This window comes from Misgurnus anguillicaudatus, chromosome 5, assembly GCF_027580225.2.
Source record: "Misgurnus anguillicaudatus chromosome 5, ASM2758022v2, whole genome shotgun sequence".
In the NCBI taxonomy this organism is placed as follows: Eukaryota; Metazoa; Chordata; class Actinopteri; order Cypriniformes; family Cobitidae; genus Misgurnus; species Misgurnus anguillicaudatus.
In genome coordinates, this window is record NC_073341.2 from 22,411,258 (window position 1) to 22,431,083 (window position 19,826).

General features: G+C 36.3%; 1 protein-coding gene across 1 annotated transcript; it reads left to right on the forward strand.

Annotated features, from left to right (window-relative positions):
* Positions 1 to 7,476: 7,476 nt before the first annotated feature.
* slc20a1a (solute carrier family 20 member 1a) lies at positions 7,477 to 18,778 on the forward strand. The gene is made up of 11 exons (XM_055168717.2): positions 7,477 to 7,630; positions 10,971 to 11,616; positions 11,800 to 11,940; positions 12,414 to 12,499; positions 12,586 to 12,682; positions 14,914 to 15,033; positions 15,213 to 15,422; positions 15,711 to 16,215; positions 17,493 to 17,678; positions 18,033 to 18,117; positions 18,214 to 18,778. Exons 2-11 carry the CDS (start codon positions 11,268 to 11,270, stop codon positions 18,376 to 18,378), a joined length of 1,944 nt encoding a protein of 647 aa, XP_055024692.1. The 5' UTR covers positions 7,477 to 7,630; positions 10,971 to 11,267; the 3' UTR covers positions 18,379 to 18,778.
* The last annotated feature ends 1,048 nt before the right edge of the window (positions 18,779 to 19,826 follow it).

A 19,826-nucleotide genomic window follows, 5' to 3' on the forward strand; every position in this document is an offset into this window, starting at 1 on the left:
TATAGTAAAGACTTTTAAATAATAAATCTATAATATCAAGATGAAAATATTTGCATTCACTCTTATTGTATAAATATCCCACATCACATTAATAGACTAACTATTTATCACCCTATTAAGTACCGCTATATGTTCTTTTTTTCTGCAGCTGAAGACTTTAACAAGCATTTACGCTGTCATTTTGCCTCTGTTATCATGCATGTCAGCTCTACTGTAATTGAGACCCATCCCTAAGGCTACACATACTGTGGCTTGTCGTGGTGTGTAGTTATAATTCCTCAAGTCAAAGGAAAGAGGCCCGGGGAATGAGTGGGCTTCTTTATGTTCAGAATATGATCCCTCAATGATGCTCACGCTTTAAATCAGCATATAAAGTAGATCAAAAGTTTTCAGCGTTTGAATTAGACGTGTTGAACGGAGGAGAAGCAGGTTTTGAAAGGGCCACACCTTCCTATCCATGTCAAAATAGCATGTGTTGAAACATATCCCGTCTGACATTAGTCACTGCCTTCAATTTTATTTCATTTCACGTTAAGGGTGTAACCATAAAGAAAGCAGACTGCATTATACTTTTATTTATTTTTTTTATTACATTTGCATATCATGTAAATCAGACACGTGTATAAATCAACTTATAGTAATATTTTGTAAAACTATTTACATTCACGCATTTGGCAGACGCTTATTATCCAAAGGGACTTACGGTGCATCTAATACATATTATCATTATGTGTATGACCTTTGAATTGCTCTATCAATTGTACAAATGCATATAACAATGAATATTTACTGTAAGGAGAGTCGAAGCTTTCTGATTGGTGGAGACTTCACCCTTATGTGTTGTGTTAGCACTCCCAACGTAAATTCCAGTAAAGAGGTGCTCATGTTGTCTGATTCACATCCGCAGGATTTCAGCTCAATATGACATTCAACCTAACCTTCGCGCCTTTACGAGTCTGACAGACAGGTAAGTCAGCATCAGACCAGTCTGCTCCACTGGTGACACATCAACTGTCTGCTGCTCATCTCCCGGTACCTCACAGCTTTGCTGTGTTGCCAAGGTAACCAACCAACATCAGTTTGATTAATAAACCTAATATGGGAAGAGGACATTGGCTTTGCCAAAAGAACGTTCTGTGGTTCTGCCATATATTTCTTTTTTTGTATTACACCTCTTTTTTTCCCTAAAGGCACCCAAGTAAAGAAAGCACAAATTGAGGATTGGGGGTTGCACATAACTGAGGAAGCGTACCATGCAGGCCATAGCAAGTCCATTGGGTCACACATACACACACACAGACATTCCAGTCTTCTGAGAAAATTGCTTTGAGAGATCCTACCAATCCTGTTTGGCAAGGGAATGGAGGGAGGAAAGGGGTGGATGAGGGAGCGACATATGGAGGGAAAAATGAGATGTATTGATAGACAGAATAGTTCTTACTAAATGTTTCTGATGGTTTTTATGCACGCTGCATTACGTTAAACCGTGAGAATTTGGTGCTTTCTTTGTCTTTCTTAACTGTGGAAAATTTATTATAGGCCTATCATTAAAAATCCAATGCATGGAAAATGGCACGGATTTAAGGATGTACATGAATCAACAGAACATTATTAAACATAATTCACAGATTATTTTTGTCATATGAAGAAAAATATTTTGTATTGGTCATAAATTATGGTTATGAATTGTTATTGTTCAAAGCCGATTGCACACATATAGCTTCAACCAAAGCTGAACATGTAGATTATTTCTAGATATTTATTTTCTTAAATTCTATGTAAATGTCAATCTATGTCAGAGGTTCTCAACTCTGACCCTGGAGATCCACTTTCCTGCAGAGTTTAGCTTTAACCCTAAACAAACTCAACTGCCTGGAATTTTTTGGTATTCCTGAAGACCTTGATTACCTTGTTCTACCTCACCTGGTGTTTGATCAGGGCTGGAGGTAAACTCTGCAGGAAATCTCGAGTGTCAGAGATGAGAACCTCTAGGTAAATGCATAAGAATAATAAACAAAATATATGAAGAAGACAAAAATAAATCAAAATTTCTCTTTCTTTTTTTAATGTGTGATAATGATGATTTTTATAATATAAAAGACATCAATAAAAAAGACAATTCTCTTTCTCCCTCTCTCTTAAAAACAAACAAATACAAAGAAATTAAAAAATTAAGAGACCACTTCAGTTTTGACTTTAATCATCATTAGATGTATTGTGACCATTTCAGTCCAGTGTTTGTTGAATTTCAATAAAAGCAAACCTTGGTAGTGAGATAAAGTCACCCATTAGTAAATGTAAAAGACTGAGAGCATGACAAGACCCATGAAAGATGAGACTAAAAAAAACGAGTTTTTCCAAAAATACATGTAAAAATGTTAGTATTTTGTTGTTTAGTAATTAATTTCAACTGGTTTTCTCTGCTGTATTGAAGAAAAGAAAACACTCCATATTTTTACTTTGAGCATGTTTTCCCCATTTAAATTTTCAATAAATAAATGCAAATAGAAATATAATTTTTATTTAAGAATTTGGCAGAAATGTTGTCGGTATTGACAGAATGTAACAAAACTTATCATTTTACTTAAACACATAGTAAACTGTGTATTTTTCAGATTAGATTTTTTTTAACTAGAAATTGAAAGGGACCAATGAAATGGTCTCTTTATTTTTTCCATGGCTGTAGATCCAAAGAAAAATGGGAACAAAATGAGTTTGTGTTTTACTGGCATCTAGTGGTCATTGTTTGAACTACTTTGTGGTGCTCTTGGTTAAAGGGATAGTTCACTTTAAAATGATGTTGTAAACCTGTATGAATTTTTTCTAATGAACACAAAAGAAGATATTTTGAGAAATGATTGTAAACACACAGCAGATAGTGACCATTGACTTCCATAGTAGGAATAAAAAAATATGATGGAAATTAATGGGTACCGTCAACTGTGTGCTTTCCATCATTTATCAATATATTTTCTTCATCATTTGTCACAATGCTTTCAAATATTTTTTTCCTACTATGGAAGTCAATGGTCACTATATGCTGTGTGTTTACCATCATTTCTCAAAATATCTTATGTTGTGTTCATCAGAAAAAAGAAATTCAAACAGGTTTAGAACAACATGTTGATAATGTTGTAAATGATGACAGAATTTTCATTTTAAAGTGAACTATCCCTTTAAGAGATTCAGTTTCAAGGTGAGTGTAAATATTGGGGTGTGGTGATTAAAGATGCAGGTTAATAAGCAATAAGTCCAGTTTGCTCCGGGCAGACTGTGCCTATTGTAAGTCTATGTTGTTATAAATAACATTTAAAATTATATCATATCAGTATGAGTGAATGTCAACAATGAATTGATATCTATTATGATTCATTATTTAATTTATAAACTGTCACCTGTCTTTTGCACGCCCTCCATCTAATTGTTTGTGACAGCACCTTACCATTGTCTTACTGTGAATACAAGATTCAGAGATGTAAAGACTAGCAGAGCTAGCAAAACCAAAGTCATGGATTCGATATAGGCCATGCACATATTAATAAGTGTAAAACCTGAATGTCTATAGGTTTTTTGATAAAGTATTTCCCAAATGCACATGCATGCAGTATAGGATGGTTTTATTCAAAGTGCATTGTTTATCTATGCATTCTTGCTTAAATAAAAATAATAGGGGGTGAAAATCATAGATAACAATCAGATTTTGCCGTGAAATATGTGTGCATGGTTGCCAGCTGTGTTAAAAATGGTTTCTGACCACATTTGTTGGTGAGAGATGCTTGCAGAAGTTGTGACTCCAGGGAATGGCATCGCTTTGCCTCAGGCAAGCACAAACTTGTTCCTGGCTTATTGCAAACTTGAACTGTTGTTTACATAAACCTGTTTATGTGTAGGAAAAATCACTGCTGTTGTATCTCACTGTAAAAAGTAAACAAAATGATACAAGGGAAAAAACTAACATACAATAAGCACAAATAAATAAACCTATTTAGGCATATTCTTTATGTTGTTCACATTGCTGTCTTTTGGTGTTTACAGTGGCCTCCCACAACTATTCGCATGTCATTATCTTTCATAAGTGGTGTTTTTAGTAAAGGTGGTATTTTAAAATAATCTCTGTACCCTTTTGCACGCTGTTTAGCATTTCCAACTCATTTCTAGTTACCCATTGTAAATAGTTTATCTATATAATTAACAGTCTTTGTAAAATTGCATGTAATTGGTGGTTGAATGGCAGTTTATTTAGTTTGTGTATCACTTTCCATTATGGGTTGCTGCATTGTGTAAATAATTTGACTTCATGACTCATAAACTGACCTCCTGTCAGCCTTATCAGTTTGCATTTGAATAAATACATTGAATTTATAGTAATACTATACAATTTTACACCATTTCATTCATTACTGAAAATCTGTAAAGATAAGGAATACTAAACATTTTAGGGCAGTTTCCCGGACAGGGTTTGGATTAAGTCAGGACTAGGCCTTTTAAGTAGACATTTAAGTAGCTTTTACAAACATATCTTACAATTACTGGTATGCATCTTGAGACAAAGCAATGACACTGACATATTTTAAAATGTATTAGTGCATGATTTGGTGTAAATTGTATAGGGTGAGCTATACTAAACTGACAATTGTATATACTGTGATAATATTTGAGATAATTTTCGTATGTAAATGGGATGGTTATGATGGTTTGCCGTTTTGTAAGCTGCTGGTCTAGGTTTATGGTGTCAAATGAGTCATTTTTAAATGACCCAACATCTATATATAGATTACACTTATTGTTAGCTCATTGACATAATGTTAAAGCAACACTAAAGAGTTTTTGCTCTTTGCTCCCCCTACAGGTTAGAAGCGTAATTGTTTATTACCACTGTCGTAAATACTGCACCATAGCTGGCTCTGATTGGATTGTAGGTCTGCCGTAAAGCAAGTTTTTGTAGTTTTCACTCGAACTACAGGACCACGACCCGACGGTTGGAACTTCTTTAGTGCGGTTTTGGCCAATAGAGGGCTGCAAAGTGAATGTGAAAGTGCCGTTCACCCTGTTTCGAGTGGATAAACGACTGAAACTTTTTTGGAAACGTTATTTTAAGGTAAAAAAAAAACTCTTTAGTGTTGCTTTAAATGTTCTCTTATTTGTACATCACTTTAAATAAAAGCATCTGCTAACTAATACATGCATTAAAGCCCCATCGTGATTTAAAGGAAAACTGCACCGAGGTTGAAGTGCTGCAAACTAAGTGCTCTTCCCCCATACAATATAGTTCTTTTTTTATCCATTTAAAAAATCCCCACGTTTTATTTCGTGTCACCATACTTACTCGTGTAACTCATGTAACAGTCTTTAAATAGGGAAAACATAGAAGTGTTTGGTGGCTTCTAAATTTCTCCCTGTTTGGATCCTAAGGAATGAATGGGGTTAGGCTAAATGCTAAGACATTCACAACGCGCTGTACAAAGATTAAGTTCATGCATTAAAAAAAAAGATATGTATTAATTCGTCTAAGTTGAGTTAAGAACATAGTAAAATATTGAAAAACTGTGGTGTATTCCTTTAAGCAATCCATTTTTCACAGAACTGTAAATGTATTTATTTACTCCTAAGTTACGCATTATCTGAACCAGTGACTTTTATATCTGTTTACATAAATTGACTATTTTGAGAATTATTGAAGACTCATGAATCTATGTCACCCAGTTTAGCAGCCATGTACAGAACAGGTTATTTTTCGAGGTTTCGTGCTCTGTGTGAGCCTGCTAACCTATTAGAAGAGCCCAGTGAGCAGCCTGCGGGTGATATGTGGGTGAGACGCGCTGCAAAACCAAACTATTTAGTCTGATGATTCCTTTCCTGTTTTTACGCATCAATTTTAAATACAGGTTTAAGCGTGCGGTTTCAGTGAAAACAGAGCTATCACTGTATGCCTCGTTTTTCATTCTCCAAATGAGGTGAAATGAATGACCACAGAGCAGGTTTGCAAATGTTATGACTGAAAATGAGTAGGAGTAAGCTGGAGTACTTCAAAATGCCAAGGCAGAATTTCCCAGAATAACAACAGGACCATGATGTTAGCTGTTATGTATCTGCTAAATGATGTCTCTGCATTATAGAGTAAAAGTGCCAGACCTTATGATTCACACAAATACAACAACTGGCTAATTTGATTTTGGCTTGGCGATGATCCAGATCTTTCATTTGAGCTGCATGTGGTCTCGGCTGAGGTCAGGTGTTTGTAGAAAGAAAAATCCTGTTGGAAAAATTCATCACGCCCACATGATTGAATAAACATAAACAAAGTGTCAAGGCAAATATAATGTTTATATCCATATAAATCTCATGCTACAGTAAGTGATATGTTATATTGCCAAAGAAAGATACAAAATATATGAGTTTTTTGTAAATAAGCCAAAATAAGGAACATTTCAAGGTTGATTATTTCTACAATTTTTATAAACCGTTAATAACTACAATCTAATAAGCATGTTTTTGCACACATTTGATTATTTGCCCAGTTTTTCTCACTTAAATTCTATAATGTCTTTGAAAACTAAGTAATGAGGGAATGAAGATGAAAATGTTTTGGGTTCCTGACACTGTTGACAGTCTCTCAGTCAAAGCCACTCCAGTCTTCCCAAATGAGGTTCAAAGATTGATCCAAAAATAACTTTCACATCCTTTATTTGAGCTGAGATGACAGTTTCCATATCAAACACTACCCATGACTTGAAAAAGGTAAATATGTACACGGAGGATGTCAGCAATCTTGTGTCCAGCGTAGCATTTCGGTCTTGGTATTGTTGCTGACTGCCACAGGTCTGTGTCTAGGACAAATAAAAAATGGGTTCATTAGTGACTTATACATGGAAAATGATGCATTTGTTATTGAAATTAATAACATTAGTTTGGATGATCACTTTTTTCATGTGGTCTAATAATTAATGTATATTATAAGGATCAGACATCCTGTTCTAAGCCTTTTGCATCGCAACACTTACATAATAACAAAGTTTTTATAAAGGTATTAATATATTATATAAGATATAATACGATTGTTGGTCACTATACTGTATTTATATAAATGGGTATGCAATATCCCAAAAAAAATAAAAATTACTACAATTTGTTAATGTATACAGCATTCATTTTATAGTAAATTGATAAACTTTTAAGTATAAAATTAATAATATAAATAAAAATACAATAAAAATACTTTGATTTTACAGTCTAATACAATAATCCAAAAATTGACTGCTTTATTATAGGTTATTACTTTAATATTTTACCTGAACAGGATATGGTCACGTTTCATAAGTCAGACAGAACAGGTGCATGTGTGAATATGAGAGTGCACGTAAAGCTTCTTTCGTATAAACTTGGCTTAAACATTAAAAGTTTTTTGCCTCAGTCTCGTGATCCGCTATGGGGGTGTGGTTCACTCTCCCCTCCTCCTCTAGTAATAATACAGTATATAACAGGCAGGGCAGATATAGCCTACAAGTTGAATTTTGGATTTAGAAAGTAAGAAATAAACAGTAGAGCACTGAAGAGAATATAACCAGAGTTCGTTGATTTTTGTTTATTGGCAGCACATGGAAAAGGACAAAAGTCGCTAAAGACGCATTTGGTGAGTATTCAATGCAAGTACCTGTATGTATGTCTTTATTTGGAAAACGTGACAATGTTTACTCAAATATAAAGGAAAGATCAGCTAAATCTGTTGGATTGTTCGTCACCACCTGACACTGTAACGTTAGCATACTCGAGGCATCGTTAGGCCAGGTCGAGTGTGAGGGACACGTGCGTTATTTGACGTTTCATTGAGGAGAAACGAAATGTTTGTGTATCTTTTAACGTTAGTTACACAGCTTTAAGTTATATCTGTGTAGTTTGGAAACTAAACATTTACACAAACATTTCGTTTCTTTCCAATGACATTTAAATGTTTTAATTTATGATATAATGTAGGACGCACTGCGAAGACTTTGTTGAACTTCAAATGTTTTTGGAAAATCATAACGGTTTATAGCGTAGGTAGGTACAAGTCATTCATAGCCAGTTTATTTAACCAGTGGTTCAATTGTGTTTGTATGGAGCTGTAAATGTGTACATTGGAATAGCCTCCATGATGTCTAGACACTTATGTAATCTGTGTTAAAAAGTTGGCATCGCAATATTAAAAGTATTTTCCGGCTTGTAGTGACATTTCAAGCTTAATGGCCATTATTAAAGGGGCCATGTCACAAGACTTTTTTAAGATGTAAAATAAATCATTGGTGGAGTACGCATGTGAAGTTTTAGCTCAAAATACCATATAGATAATTTATTATAACATGTTAAAATTGCCACTTTGTAGACAAAAATGTGCCGTTGTGTAGTGCTGGGTTTCGATTCAAATTTCAAGAATCGATTCGATTCCGAATCTCAAGATCTTGAATCAATTATCATTATTCGATTCGATCCGATTCGATCTTCGAGATTTAGATAAGTGTTTTTGAAAAAAGCATTTTTTTCCAGCTGTTAACTGAATTACAGTTTTCAAAACAACCGCTTGCAGCTTGCTTAACGTTACTGACCGCCATGTTCGTTGTTTTAATGTCCTTCCACGCATGCGTGAATTCAATGACGCAGCAAGTTTAAGTTATTGATTATTAAATCGATCCTTTGAGTTACGGATCGATCTTTAAAAATTTACTTGAAAATCGATTAAGAATTGGTGAATTGATTTTTTCAACACAGCCCTACCGTTGTGGGTGTCCTTTTAAATGCAAATGAGCTGATCTCTGCACTAAATGTGCAAATAGCAGTGCCCTGGTTGGATAGTGCATATTAAAGGGATAGTTCGGCCAAAAATGATATTAAACCCATGATTTACTCACCCCCAAGCTGTCCGAGTTGCATATGTCCATCATTTTTCAGACAAACACATTTTCGGATATTTTAGAAAATGTTTTAGATCTTTCAGTTAATTAAATGTGAAGTTACGGGGTCCACGACCTTTAAGTCCAAAAAAAGTGCATCCATCCTTCACAAAATAAATCCAAACGGCTCCAGGATGATAAACAAAGGTCTTCTGAGGGTAATCTGCGCTGTGTTGTTGTAGAAATATCCATATTTAAAACGTTATTAACAAAAATAACTACCTTCCGGTAGCGCCGCCATCTTAGTCGCGTCCGCATTCAAGATCAGAGCTTTACGCAACTTACGGAGGTTGCTCTGCTGCTGCTCTGTGCCCCCGCCCTCCGAATTTGTCATATGCCACTAAGAAAAGTGCGTACACTATGCTAATACTCTCTCCTGACATCACAAGGGGAGCCAAATTTCAAGGAACAGTATGTAAGAAATGTGTATCAATTAATCATAAAATGGCCCTGATATGTCACTAGACATTAAGAAATCATTTTCATTTCAAATACTTATATCACTGACAACAGTATATTTTCATTTAAAAAGTGGAGTTGTATCCCTCAACTGATGTTTATGTTGTCATTTTGTGTATTTGCCACCAGCTGTGTGATTGCAGTACCAGTTTTAGCCACAATCCTACATACTGTTCCTTTAAGTTACTGGGTTGCAGTGGCGGCCGGTGACTTCTTTTTTCGAGGGCGCTCGATGTGAAGTTCGTCACAACATGTATGTAGCCCGTCATGTACGTGGTTCGTAATTTCAAAATATGTGTTCTGTGCGTTGGGACATCCTGTGTGCATCACGTGTCTTGTTAAAATTAAGTGCCTGCTGCTCTAAAGGGTTTATGATAAAAGAGACGTTCGCGTGTGCCAGGTACTTGCATAAGCTCATGTGTAATCAGAGTTTACTGTTAAGGGAGTGTCTTGCGTGTATTTTGTGAACGTGAGCCTCTCTTTTATCATAAATGGTTTTGACGTGTGTGCAGCAAGCAATTATTTTGACAAGACATGGGATGCGCATGGAATCACTCAGCGTGCAGAACACATATTTTGAAAACATAAGCAACACACATGACACTTCGAACACTTATTTTGAATTTGCGCCCCTCGGATGAGCAGTCACGATCCGCCACTGCTGGGTTGATCTTTTTCACATTTTCTAGGTTGATAGAAGCACTATTAATTTATTAATTACACACTTGTAAACTTCTGTTCACTGCTATTTTTTATTAATATAGTATTTGTATTAAATCTATATTCATTGAGTCGAATCGAGAATCGAGTATAAAAACTGACCCGAGATCCGGAATCGAAAATTGAATCGAGAATCGAAATCGAATCGATTTGATAGCTTGTGAATCGAAGTTGAATCGTTCTGGAACATGTGAATCGATACCCAGCCCTACTCATGACCAAGACAGAACTGCAACATTATATACATAAATGTTTAATGTCAATATTTAATATCATGTTAATGTATTGTGTTATTGATTTTAGCAAAATTATTGCAGTTTTCTACTCACGTGAAAAATACTGTAGTATAGTTTCATATTTACTATAGTAAACTGTAGTAAAATTGATAGTATAGTGTTTTTGAACCATACCATAGCAAATGTTAAAGGGTACTAAACTGTTTTAAAAGTTGATTTATTTATTATACTTTACGTGAACAAAGTGTTCCAAATTCAATGACTATATTATTATTATATTATAAATACTAAAGTATACTAGAGTATATTCTCATTGTAGACATTATTTAATAGTGCCTATGATTTTATGTACATTAAAAATGATCAATTCTAAATTTAATAAAGTTATTAAATGCTTTACTATATAACCAATTTCCATATCATGGTTTATTTACGCATTTGGTTGTGTGGACTGTCAGGCCATTTAGCTATTTTGCACCCAAAAATAGTTTATCTGCCTTTCCCAAAACATAACAAAATGAAAGCCCATATAGAGACGTCTGGTTTTAATTTAAGAGTGTGTTTTTGTTTTGTACTTTATATAGTCAGTGCCTGAAGCCTCTAAAACATCAAATGGTTCTTTCCTTTCCAGAATGTACCATCCATCTCCACTAAGATCTAGTCCACAATGGATCTCTGTCTAGCCACCCACAGCCAATGCAAAGCCCTGACAGATGTTAGTATATGTAGCTAACAGTTGTACTTTCAAATTCATTTGACCACAGGTAGAGATATAGACAGGGTATATATTGTAAGATTTTTGTTTCCTTTATTTTAAAAGAGAATTACTTTTTATAATTATTTATTAAGCATAAATACCTCATTAATTCCCATTGTTTGTATTGCTTAACAAATTTCGAAGTGAAAGCAATACAGTTACGCTTAAGTAATGGAGTCCACTACACTAGCATCCCTAGCAACTTTTACCATGCTGACAGTGGCTACACAGACGGACATGTCTGATCACCTCTGGTTGCTCGTGCTGGGCTTCGTCATTGCTTTCATCCTGGCCTTCTCTGTGGGCGCCAACGACGTGGCCAACTCATTTGGTACAGCAGTGGGATCTGGGGTGGTGACTCTGCGCCAGGCATGCGTCTTGGCCACCATCTTTGAGACAGTGGGCGCCATGCTTTTGGGGGCCAAGGTCAGTGAGACCATTCGGTCAGGCATCATCGACGTTCAGATGTACAATGGCTCAGAGGCTGTGCTGATGGCTGGCTCCATCAGCGCCATGTTTGGTAAGTATGTACTTGATATAACTTATGTATACACACTTTTGGTCCACATTTTTGAAGATGAGAAGTCTAATCAAGAGTCACAAGAGGATTAAAATTGCAAAATGTCACCTAAGTGCAGTTTTAGCATATTGCTGTTACTTGTGATTGTCATCTCACAATCATTTATCTGTTTTTGTCTTACAGGATCTGCTGTTTGGCAGCTCGTAGCTTCATTTTTAAAACTCCCCATCTCTGGAACGCATTGCATCGTAGGCGCCACAATCGGCTTTTCAATGGTCGCCAGGGGTCATCAGGGTGTTAAATGGTTGGAGTTGCTTCGTATCGGTATGTGAAACTGTTAAGCATTTTTTTCATGATTTTGCGCAAGCATCCATCATAAGATTATATTTAGATTTTTTCCGGAAGAGTAAGTCAGGGCATGAAAAAAGGATGTCATTTTCTCACATGTACAGTTAGAATTTGTGACCCCAGAAATAGTACGCAACCCTGCATGATTAAGTGTAGATCTTGTCTGTTATCATTTTTTTCACATGACCTAAATGAGAACTATTTAGGGAACAGAACAGTTTGGACCATACACACAGGAAATGAGCCTAATATCCCCGGTGACCTCTGAGATGTTTGTTAATACAAAGCACCCCTATAAAATATTATTGTTATATTATTGTGTATTGCTGATCAGTATTGGCTAGTGACTGTGTGCTTTATATATCATATTATATATCTACAATATATAATGCATATTTGTGTTATATATTAAACTAAAGTCTACATGATGTTTTACATGTCTATTCCAGTTGCATCTTGGTTTCTCTCACCGCTTCTGTCTGGTTTCATGTCTGCCATTCTTTTCTACTTTGTGCGCAAGTTCATCTTGAATAAGGTAAAGAGCAAACAGACCTTCAGCTGTTACATAAAGCCACAGTGGCTCTTGTATAAATAAAATACTGCTTTTTCCATGGGTTGTAGGAGGATCCAGTTCCAAATGGTTTAAGAGCCTTACCAGTATTTTATGCTGTTACCATGGGAATCAATCTGTTCTCCATCATGTTTACCGGCGCACCAAGTAAGATGACAATCACTTTGTACATAAACATGTTTTTTAACTAGCTAAATAGGGCTATACCACAGGCTTTTTATAAAAAAACTAACTATATAGGTTTGCAAGATGAAGACATACCCAAAGCTCAATACATCTGCCATTTATTAACAATTTTTACATTGCCAAACACACATTAGAGGGATACTCCAGCCAAATATCAAAATTACCCCATGATTTACTCACCCATCATCTTGCAGACAATCACATTTGGAGTTGTTTTAGTGAATGTCCTTGCTTTTCCAGACTTATGGTGGGGGAAAACATGGATCAGGGAACAACTTGTGACGTTGAAGCCCAAAAAAGTGCTTCCATCTTTCACAGAAATAATCCACACAAGGGGTGTATAAAGGTCTTTTGCTGATAATCAATGTGATATTTTAAAAAAATCCAGATTTTAATTTTTATGAACTATAATAACTAGCTTCCGGTAACAACGCCATCTTACGCAATTCAATAGAGTCACTATGCAACATACCCATGGCAACAAGCGCTTACTATGCTAAAACTTTACCGGAAGCTAGTTATTACAGTTTATATCATTTGAAATATGGATATTTTTTAGGGATGCACCGATATGGGAATTTTGGCCGATAACCGATAACTCATTATATTTGGGGACCGATAACCGATATATATATAGGCCGATAAATATTCATATTATTTTCACAATGAAAAACTCCCAGACCGCGGACATCTTGTCTTTGCGCTAGACTAGCATACTCTTCTTAAGCCCGCAACACGTGTCATCTTCGTGCTATGTCACAGAAAGCACCAATCAAAACTCCACATGGCCAGCAATGAGCAAGTGAAGTGGTTCAACAAACCAAAATAATCCATCATTTATCGGCTTTTCATTTACCGATAATATTAAAAATAAGCAGTTATCGGCTGATAACAATATGTTGGCCGATATATCGTGCATCCCTAATATTTTTCATACGCAATCGCATCGATTACCCGCAGAAGACCTTTATTATCCCTTTGGAGCCGTGTGGATTACCTATGTAGGGGATGGATGCACGTTTTTGGGATTTAGGGTCAAGAGTTGTTCCCTGGTCCCTTTTTTCTGCCATTGTGGGCTTGGAGGGGCGGGGACATTTGCTGAAGTGACTCCAAGTGTACTCGTCTGAAAGATGATGGGCATATGTATCTCGGATTGCTTGAGGGTGAGTTAATTTTGATATTTGGCTGAAGTATCCCTTTAAGGCTGACACACTGTTTATTAGTCATATGAAGTGTTATGTCACAGATTTTACTAATGTTTTAATTTCCCATGTAATGTTAACACTTAAGCATGGTCTCCTCATTCAGATTTTTACATTTATTCATAACTCAGCTGTAGGTTTGACTACGTATACATGCTAATAAATATAGTACATTGTGTGGCGGCAATATTAAAAAGTCTACATCTATGTACAGTTTCTTGCTGGTTTGATAATAATATTATAAAATTGGATTTTGGCCCAAGTTCAACGAGTTCACGCTTTTGAGCAAGTTCAGGGGAGCATGATGTACTAAAGATAATAAAAGCTGTTCTAGAGTTTGTAGTGTACACTAATCAGTGGACTGCAGGGCCACCTGCTTCCTGGTTATCTGCTGTGTCATGCACATAAGCATGGCTGATACGGTTAAGGGAGGTGGGTCTTCTCTTTCAAGGGAATTGAAAATTAAATTAGGTATACAGTGTAATGATGAAAGGAGCTTTGGTTGGAAAGGCAGTTAATTCAATCTTGTTCAACCAACGCAGCAAAATTGTGCAACTTTTTGCTTATCTCTCTGTATATATTTGGCTCAAATACAAAATTCATTTTGATCGAGAAACTGTCATTGTTTAGAAATCCTGAATGTGTACCAATAGCCCTGTAGTTAGTGTAACGATATAGCACCAGTGTACTCACGGTGACCCAAGTTTGATTCCCGTCTCTGAGGTCCTTTACCGATCCTGTTCTGTCTAAATAAAAGAAATGCTGAATGTTGTCCATTTTTGTTGTCTATTATTGGTTTACTTCTCTTTATTTATTTTTATTTTAACTTGATCAACTTGAGTTATCCTAATGATAATTGGCTTATTTACATAAATGGAAAATCTTTACATTCAGTTACAAAAGTGGTACCTGAAGCCCAAGCTTAAAGATGTAGGACTATTTATACAACACTAAAAATGTCCCTTTTCCTTTTTGCTTTTATTTTTACAGTGTTAGGATTCGATAAAGTACCATGGTGGGGCACTCTACTGATCTCACTGGGTTGTGCCCTGCTAACTGCTTTGGTGGTCTGGTTCATTGTGTGTCCACAGTTAAGAAAGAAGATAAAAAGTAAATATCAGCATGTTGCCTTTATAACTGTTTATTACATTACATCATTAATCATACATAATTATCTCAAAACAGCACATAGCACCATGATGTTATAAAATGTTACAATAAACATTTGCATGGAGTTTGGGTGATAGTAGTGACAAATACTTTTGTATAATGTGTTTCCCCCCTACCAGATCAAAATTTAGCCGACACTAGTGGGACTGCATTGGTTGACAAGAAAGCAGTCTCAAATGGCCCAATGGACACGCCAGCCCGAAGCTACTCTCCTGTTCCCCAGTCTCCCCCTGCTGACAGGAACAAGGTGGCCTTTGACATCGGAGGCTCGGCTGAAACTGATCTGGACAGCAAAGATTTTGAAACTAAAGATCTGGATAGCACCCATGGTGAGTCAATTAATGTGATACACACAAAGTTCATAGTGCAAGTAGTTGAAGATGCTATGTATAAGTTGTCATTGTTAAAGAAATAGTGTACCAAAATTTAAACTAGCAAAGGGGAATGAGGGTGAGTAAATGACCGAAATGTATTTTTTGGCTAAATTATTAGTTTTTGTTAATCCATGTTAATTTATTAAAGTCATTAATTGTCAATGTTGCAGTGTCTGTCAGGTGTAGCCATTGCCACATGCATTATACTGTAGCTTACTGTACATTTTTTTGCTCATCCTTTAGTTTTGAATGGCAATGCTGGAATGCCTCTACCAGATTTGGGCGGAAGCCAGTTTTACACCGTACACAAAGACGCTGGAATCTACAAGGATCTGCTTCACAAACTCCACATGGCCAAGGTCGGTGAATGTATGGGAGAGCCCGGAGACAAGCCGATGCGCCGCAACAACAGTTACACTTCTTACACAATGGCCATCTATGGAATACACGGGTCACTGAAAGACGGTGAAGGAAGCAGATCCGGACTGGATGGAGAGAAAAAGCGTACGCGGTACGACAGCTATAACAGTTACAACAGTTACTGTACCGCTGTGTCTGATGAAGAGGTTGGTGTGAGTGATGGAGCTGCAGCAGTGGAGATGGAAAATGCGGTTGTCGGAGGAGAACCACTGGAAGAGGAGATAGATGAGCTTGAGATAGACAGACCAGAGGTGTCCACGCTCTTCCAGTTCCTGCAGATTCTCACAGCCTGCTTTGGATCATTTGCTCATGGTGGAAATGACGTCAGGTATTACATAGATTTCAATGTGCACGGTCCTAAAAGTTCACCAAAAGGATCACTGACTTTGTACAAACCACACAACAATTTCCAGGACAACTTTATCATAAACATTAATAGCAAATCCACATGCAAGTCTTCATGCAAAGTGAAAAAATCAAGTTATATATTTAAAGGGACACTCCACTTTTTTTGAAAAGAGGCTTGTTTTCCAGCTCCACTAGAGTTAAACATTTGAGTTTTGCCGTTTTGGAATCCATTCAGCCCATTTTTAGCATAGCTTAGCATAATCTATTGAATCTGATTAGACCATTAGCATCGCGCTCAAAAATAACCAAAGAGATATTGCGCAGTGCCTGAAAATAGTCCCCTTGGTAACTTTTTAATAGCAGGGGACTATTTTCGGGCACTGCATTATATCATTGCGTCTGTTGCACCCTAAGGCAGAAAAGTTTTTGATTATTACACCAGAATGAGAGTATGTTCCTAGCCAAATTGGCCTAGAAAGTCGCAACCTTTCTGCCGGTCTTAGTACACAATGTCACTACAGAAGAGTCAAGTTTTAAATGGGAAAAATATCGAAACTCTTGGGTCATTTTTGGGCGCAATGCTAATGGTCTTGTCAGATTCAATGGATTGTGCTGGGCTGTGCTAGGGGTGGTGCGGTCAGACCTGGAGATCGGCTGAATGAATCCCAAAACGGTAAAACTTACCGTGGGTTTACACCAGAAGCGAGTTCAACGGTTTGCGGGAGTAGATTACATACAAAGTCAATGCAAAGACGCGATCAGACGCATCCTAGCATGGGGCAATGCGAATGACGTGATATGGGTGGCGCGTTTACCACGAAAACATGCGCTATTCGCCTTAAACGCGTCTTCGCTCAAGTTGAAAATATTCAACTCGAGCAAAAAATTCGCATGACACGAAGTTAAATCCCACAAATAATCTAGCGCGAGTAACGCTATGACCCACATTTGGTGTGTATGTAGCATTAGATGTTTAACTCTAGAAGACCTGGAAAATAAGCCTCTTTTGGAAAAAAGTGTAGTGTCCCTTTAAATTTATCTCACAATGTAATTATAAATGAAATTGAGGTTCTAGTTGTGATGATTTTGGAGTTAAATCTACTATTGCAAGCTATATACAAAATGACGAATTTAGTACTGGGACATATTTCTATACTATGAAATGCAATGCAACAAATCCAACTACCCTTTTCTCACATTGCTTTATAATAAAAACAGCATGTCTTTGAAATATAATCTCATCATTCTTCCTTACAGTAATGCGATTGGCCCTCTTGTTGCTCTCTGGCTCATTTATGAACATGCTTCTGTATCACCCAATGTTCCCACACCGCTATGGTTGCTCCTGTATGGTGGAGTGGGCATCTGCGCAGGCCTCTGGATTTGGGGTCGTAGGGTCATACAAACCATGGGCAAGGATCTGACACCCATCACTCCCTCCAGGTAACAAGCAGGTCATGCCCAGATGTTCTGAGAAAGAACTGATAAGAGGGTTTGTGTGTGGGATCATGCACTATAGTTCAGATGTATCACTGTAGTTCTCACGGGACTTAATGGCCAGGTTCCCATATTATTATCTTTATTGGACAGGCAATGTAAACAAACAGTTTATCAACACTTTTAGTCCCATGGAATTTCCCTCAAGCATCATAGCAGTAATTTTCTCTTTTACGTAGAATATTTGTCTTTTACTGGCTTTGGTATTATGACGTTTTAAAAGTAGCACGGTACTTTTCTCTTCAAGAGGCACAAAAGATGTTTACAGTAATTATACTAATCATAATGTTTCTCTCACAGTGGGTTTAGTATTGAGCTTGCCTCTGCTGTAACTGTGGTTGTTGCTTCCAACATTGGACTACCAGTCAGCACAACTCATTGCAAGGTGGGTCGCTTACTGTTAGATTAAATTGTATTTGCTTTCTTTTATCTGTAAGACCAAGCTTACATTATCATCTTTGTTTGTGTGTGTCCATGCAAGGTTGGATCAGTGGTGTCTGTTGGCTGGCTTCGCTCCAGGAAAGCCGTTGATTGGCATTTGTTTCGGAATATTTTTATTGCTTGGTTTGTGACTGTGCCAATTTCTGGTCTCATAAGTGCTGCTATTATGGCGCTATTCTACTTTGTTATACTGCCTATGACCTAAATGTTGATGTTGTACATTACTCTCCCTGTAAATACATATACTTTTATGCAAAATTGGTCCTCAATATAAAATTTTGATTTTTTCATCTAGTTCCATTCTATGTACTGTATAATAAATCAAAGTCCAGACTGTTGATACAGCACAGTTTTACTCTGTTATTTTTTATACATTTTTAAGGTGTTCAAAAGCAAATGTTACTTCTAATGCAATATTTGAGAGACATTTTATATGAGAATGTTTATTAAGTTTTTATTTGGGGACCTCAATTAATTTTATTTTAACATTAAGAAAAAACAATGTTGTTTAGGTTAGACAAATGTTTTGTTTCAACTTTTGACATTTTGAAGGCAATGAAAATGATTCATACAGTTGATACTTTATACTCAATGTTTTATTTATATTTAAAAAAACTATACATGCATGACATTTAAAAAAACTTTGTTCTATGTTATTTGTTCTGTGTATTTACTTCCTCCTCTAAATAAAAGTGTTAAAACTTTTTTTTTTATAAATGTTTGTACATACATTTTAGATCGTCTGGATCTGGAATTTCTTTATTCTGAAACTCTGAGTGCAGTATAACTGTGATAATCCAGATAATATTGTCCCCATAAATGTTAAGAATTACTAATAAATGACTATATGTAATGGTCCATGAAATTATTTAATCATTTACATTTTAAATTAGACTTCCACAATGGACTGTGTCTACTACTACTACTGTTGGCATATTTTATAAAGGTATAACTACATTTTTGGGGAACTGCAACCCTTAAATGCAACTTTAAAGATCCCAGTTACCCTACTGAAAAATCCAGCAAAGAGCTGGTTTTAGCTGGTGTGCCAGCTTGGTTTTAGCTGGTTTTGCTGGTGTAGCAAGCCTGTCTAGCGTTGTTTTGTCACATTTTAAGCTGGATTTAGCTGGTCAGGCTGACTCACTTGGCTGGAAGGACCAGCATAAACCAGCTACTACCACCTCAAACCAGCTAAAACCAGCTACTTCCACCTCAAACCAGCTAAAACCAGCTACCAGCTTATGCTGGCCTTAGCTGGATTTCTCAGTACAAAGATAACATGTTTTACTTTTTTGAAGAATACAAAATCTCACATCATACTAGGCCTGTCCCTGGTAAAATGTGATGTCTTGTTGTCACCCCCTTTTATTTGGGCCCTCTGCTAAGGAACTATTAAATTCTCAGATTGAGATCTCAAATAATTTTTTTCATACTGCCAAAATGGAGTTCATCAACTTTTGATGTAAGCTATTTATTAAAAAAATCAAGAACGTTTTAAGCATTAAAGAGTAATTACAATACATACATGGGTGGTTTCCCAGACAGGGATTAGCTTAAGCCAGAACTAGACTTTAGTTAAATTAGGAAATATAACTTTGAACAAACACTCATTGCTAAAAACATTACTTGTGTGCATTTTGAGGCAAAACAAAG

What these genes read in the sequence shown, in the direction of transcription:
- slc20a1a (XM_055168717.2), top strand. Translation starts at nt 11,268, where the DNA reads ATGGAGTCCACTACACTAGCATCCCTAGCAACTTTTACCATGCTGACA. An exon ending in GTTGGAGTTGCTTCGTATCG is followed by an intron (nt 11,941 to 12,413) that starts GTATGTGAAACT and finishes TGTCTATTCCAG; the next exon opens with TTGCATCTTGGTTTCTCTCA. An exon ending in CATGTTTACCGGCGCACCAA is followed by an intron (nt 12,683 to 14,913) that starts GTAAGATGACAA and finishes TTATTTTTACAG; the next exon opens with TGTTAGGATTCGATAAAGTA.